Consider the following 5,000-nt stretch of genomic DNA (forward strand, 5'->3'; position numbering starts at 1 on the left):
TTCAATTCGTCTCTTATCAGGGAATAAGAAAAATAATCCCTTAAGTAATAATTAACAAATAATAAATTTGTCTCAATGTCCAAATTAGATCTGGCGAACCAAGTGTTAAAAATTGTTTATAATTGCACCTCACTATTCTTTTAATGTCTTTTATGACTGTAATACTTCGCGAAGTTTTGACAGGCTGATGGCAACCATTCTGTGAGAAAAAAGAAAATAGAAATTGCTGTACAATATCAAGGTGATAAATTTTATTAAAGGCACGGGCATAGAACGTCCTTGCTTCGTTGCTTGACCTACTTTCAGCAATGCTAGGGTTTCATGGTTGCGGCCCAAAGGCTCGTTGTGTGGTTACCTTAAAGTTTGATGCAGAATAACCTTTTTGGTCACATAGTACACTAATTTCTCCACTTACTCCATTTTGATCGGTTCCAATGTGTTACCAGGAAGTCGGTCAGTTTGCACAGAAAAAAGTTTCCAGTGAAGTCCGAAAAAACCGGTCCGATCTACTTTAATGTAAAACTAAAAGTTTACTCAACCCTAATGAGTCGTAGTTTGATATTTTCAATGTAGCGCAAATTTGCAGTAATTTGAAAGGGGAGCAGTCACTTTTCTAGGGAGAGCAAGCCCATTGTGGAATCATTTTTATTTTGGATCCTCTTATTTCAGTCTAACATCTACCCTAAGTTACCTTGGGCAAGCTTCTCCTGAGGTGTTCGGATGATACGAAACAATTAAATGGCTGTGAAGGGATGCATGCAGAAACTGACGAATCCAAATTCGGCAAAAGAAAAGACAATGTCGGTAGTGTTAAAAGTCCAGTGGGTATTTGGTAGCTTTAATAGGGAATCGAAGGAAATTTTCATGGTGCCTGTGGAGAAACGTGACGGAGACAATAAGTGATAGTTGACAGATCACTTTTGTTTTGTCTCGATGGTACAAGTTGGCTCGATGAACGGAAATATACACATGAATAGATGCATTAGTAAGATTGTTTGCTGTTCTTAAATGTATTGGGATGTGCATTTTTGGAATTAGACGGATTATCGAGTGAAATATGTCAGGATGAATGTAATGTAGATTTTGAATGCAGCCCTGTTGATTTGCAAGCTATTTAATAACCGAAGAAATTGGTTAATATCAGCTCCAGTTATTGCACCCTTCTTTGATTGCTTGGTTAATAGATCCTTGGCTTGTTTTTTTTCCTCCTGCACTCAATCGTATTTCTTTCTTGGCGTCGATACGGTCTGTATTGGATACGATTTTTAGACAATGGCCCACATGTTAAGGAAAAATAACTAATTTTAACTCCTTTAACCTAACAAACTTGTTGGATAATAAACACTGCTGGAAAATCTGGTCCAATATTTCTTGAACCCACATCATATTCATGTTTCTGTGGAAGACGGCCGTTGTTAGTCTGTTGACATGCTAGACCAGTTGCCTATTGCAGTGTATGAAAGCGAGGACTGCGGGGAAACGCGCCGCTACACTTTCCGCCGCATCCAGACCACGGCCATCCGGTTCCAGGTGAAAGCGGCGCACGACGTGGCCCTCTGCCTCTCCCCTGATGACGAGGAGGAGCCAGAGGACATGTACGAGATCTTCATCGGCTGCTGGGGAGGCGGGGAGTCCGGCATCCGACGCAATAAGGACGAGGACGTCTGCCGGATCGAGACGCCCGACATCCTGAGCGACGAGGAGTTCCGCAGCTTCTGGATCAAGATTGAGCACGGCGTCGTCAAGGTCGGCTTGGCCTTATCTGTTTACTTGTGAGACAAAGGAAGGATTATATGGAAGGGAAAGAATAACTAAATTGATACAGAAAAAAAAACTTCTAACTCCTTTCATGATGCAGGTAGGGCGGTCCGGAGAGAAGCATGCCTTCATGAGCTACACCGACCCCGACACGCTGCTCCACGTCACGTGGTACGGCTACTCCACCGGCTGGGGCGCCTCTGGAGAGTGGATGTTCCCGGGTACGGCCTCGCCTCCTGCTTGTCTGATGTTCGAAACTTGACTGATAGTCCTTCGGGACGAGGCTTTTTAGCCCTCGGGAGGAGTGAGAGAAGGCGACTAACGTGTTTGTCTCCCGCCAGATGACGACGAAGGATCCTCCTCGTCCTCCTCAGCCATGTCCTCCTCGGACTCCGAGGCGGAGGACATCAACAACCTCGAGGACAGACGTGAGGACTTGCCTGTATTTAGAGCTCAGTTGCTGTTCGAAAGGGCAAAAACGAGGAAAAGAAAAGGGAGGATTGGATAGCTGCCAGGGTAGCAAAGGAGCGGGAGAGAGATGGATTTCAGTTGAACGTCTTGGTGATATTCCTGAATGCAATGGGGATTTTCACTATTTGAATCATTAGGAATACAGTGAAATGTTTGATGAATCTGATGTAGAAATACTGTAGATGTCGTTTAGAAAGCTAGTTATTACTGGAGATATTGGTTGGTGTCAGTTCCAGGGGTGTTCTTATTGGTCGTTTGCCTTTCAACGATTTCTCGGTTGCTAATTTTAGGACGAAGAAACGGGTTTAGAATTCGTTTAGAATAAAGTGTTGAACAATATCATGCAAGTTTTAAAAACAATACCTGAAAAACACTTGATATAGTGGTCATTTAAAGAGGATGTATTCTGTCAGTTAACCAGTAAATCCCTTTTTTTTTTCTCCAGCCATCATGTACAAGCGCCCCGCCCGCTGGGTGCCGGCCAAGGGCGGCTACTTCCCGAGGCATCCCGTGTCCGGCGGCGAGGGTCCCGACGGGGAGGTGTACGTCGGGATGGCGCACCACGAGGGCGGCTACATCCTGGGCATGGTCGTTCCTGACCAGGGATGCTGCTACATACCCTTCGGGGGAGAAGCTATAGCCAAGGAAGAGTATTTTGTAAGTGATGTGATCTTCTTAATAACGTAAATAGGAAATCCGAAAAATTAAGTTTATTGATAAATATGTAAAATGGATAAAGCTAAGACTAGAACGCAGTGAGTGAACAAATACAAACGAAAACATAATCAGTAATAAAAAAAAAAGAAGTCAAGGCATCATTGTGCGTTATTTCCCACAGGTGCTGAGCAACCCCGGTACAGTGGGCATCAGCTGGGAGCCGGGGAGCAAAGGCAAGGTTCCCAGCGGAGCTCTGCAGGGGGGCCGGTCTGAGGACGGCGAGCCTCTCTACATCGGCAGGATCTCTGTGGACGGCTTGGTGTCTGTCGGCAAGGTACGGAAAGAGGTTGTCTCGAGAATACCGATTTGAGAGATCACTAGACTTAATTTCTTTAACCAAAAGATTCGGTTTATTTTCGATGGGAGTTGAGTCTGCAATGATATTGATTCGTGGTACAAAGCGATTTTTTCCCCCTTTTTTCTCAGCACGATATTTATAAAATCCAGTTTCTATTTCTGACAGCAGTTACTATGCTGCTTAGAAGGATACTGCTCTATGATAAAACTTTTATTTCCTTTACTTCTTAGCAGGGTATTTACAAAGGGAGTGTTGATCCTCTTTCCCCAATAACTGACTCCTCGCCTCCTTCCAGGTGCACCCGAGCCACGGGGTTTGCTACGTCCCCTACAGCGGCACCGAGCACTGCCATCGCGACTACGAGGTCCTGTGCATTCGCGACGTGCCGTGCAAATTCTGAATTGGCTCAAGACTTCATATCTATTGTACATAACTCCATCACGTGCAGTTGACATTTCTCAGTACATAAAACTACTTCATATATTAATGGTTTTCTGTTAGATGATGCCAGAAATTACTGCAGATTTTCTTCCCATCTTTTGCAACTTTTTTTGTTCCCGTTTTCATGTATTGCTAATCTACACAAGTCGCTTGGGAAGTATATTCAGCCCTTAGAAAAAAAAGTTGCATCGTCACGAATAAAATACTTAAGAATCTTTCGTTTTTTTTTTCATGAATCCTCGTATCATTAACATAATCTGGTATTGCCACAGTTTTTTGATGAAGTGAATTAGAGATTTACAGATTTACAGGATTGCCATAGGCTTCCATCCAAGAATATTTTGGGCCAAGGATTAAAATCCCCTTAATTGTTTTTTTTTTCTCTTTCGAATCTCATTACTTGCAGGAGGAGGCGAGTTGAGCAGAGGGGGGGGGGGAGGAGGGGTGTACAAAGATGAGCGTAAGAACAGATGAAAGTGAAAGTGAAAGTCTAAAATATAAAGAGGGCGGTGTAGGCAAGCTCAGAATATTTTTCAGTAAACAAATGAGTGGGTGAGAAATTACAAGCTAGATGAAGAGAGAAATATAGAGATGAATGAGGAGCTAAAGAGTGGGAGATATAGACGAAAAGAAAGCGCGAGATCTAAATATATAGAAAGAGGACTAGAAAAAGCGCGACATGTGTATGTATATATAGAGAGAGAGAGAGGAAAAGGAAGCGCGAGAGAGATAAGAGATAGAGGAATAGAAGATATGAGGAAGAAGTTGTAACATGGAAGCATTGGAGTCAAAAGTATGGTGATCCCTTATAAAGAATACATAAGGAATCACAGCCAATTGTTCAGAACCTCCACATGTCTACCTTGCAGCACAAACCAAGGATAAGGACAAGATTAATCTATTGGCTAAACATTTTACTAGAAAGATGCGAGTGCGTAAAACCAGGCGCAGTCCACCAGCTATTTTGAGGATGACTAACGACACCATAGAACTAATCAAAATAGATAAGAACATGGTGTACAATCTTCAAAAAAAAAGGGCTGAGATCCCAAAAAGGCAACAGGTCCTGATCATATTAGCATACGTATTCTTAAAAGGTGCGCTGATCAGCTCGCTCTCTTTTTCAAAGCTTTTTCCGATTTATTTCACAAGCAAAGTGGCCAGAGAGAGAGGGGGGGGGGTAGAAAGAGAGACATATAGTGAGACATACAGGTAGAGAAAGACAGATTTACAGACAGGCAGAGAGAGAGATACAGACAAGGAGAGAGAGAAGCAGAGAAAGGGACAGTCACAGACACTAGGGTGGCCGTGTTCA

At 43.2% G+C, this 5,000-nt stretch overlaps 1 protein-coding gene across 1 annotated transcript in view; it reads left to right on the forward strand.

The window, feature by feature from the left end:
- The window catches only part of LOC113799999 (uncharacterized), a 5,871-nt gene extending 1,971 nt beyond the window's left edge, over positions 1 to 3,900 (forward strand). Inside the window, exons 2-7 of the mRNA XM_027350718.2 lie at positions 1,454 to 1,746; positions 1,859 to 1,979; positions 2,100 to 2,186; positions 2,675 to 2,886; positions 3,068 to 3,220; positions 3,540 to 3,900. Coding sequence (XP_027206519.2) covers positions 1,454 to 1,746; positions 1,859 to 1,979; positions 2,100 to 2,186; positions 2,675 to 2,886; positions 3,068 to 3,220; positions 3,540 to 3,644 — 971 coding nt within the window. The 3' untranslated portion in view covers positions 3,645 to 3,900. The remainder of the gene's footprint in view (positions 1 to 1,453; positions 1,747 to 1,858; positions 1,980 to 2,099; positions 2,187 to 2,674; positions 2,887 to 3,067; positions 3,221 to 3,539) is intronic.
- Positions 3,901 to 5,000: the final 1,100 nt, after the last annotated feature.

This window comes from Penaeus vannamei, chromosome 19 (genome assembly GCF_042767895.1).
Source record: "Penaeus vannamei isolate JL-2024 chromosome 19, ASM4276789v1, whole genome shotgun sequence".
NCBI lineage: Eukaryota > Metazoa > Arthropoda > Malacostraca > Decapoda > Penaeidae > Penaeus > Penaeus vannamei.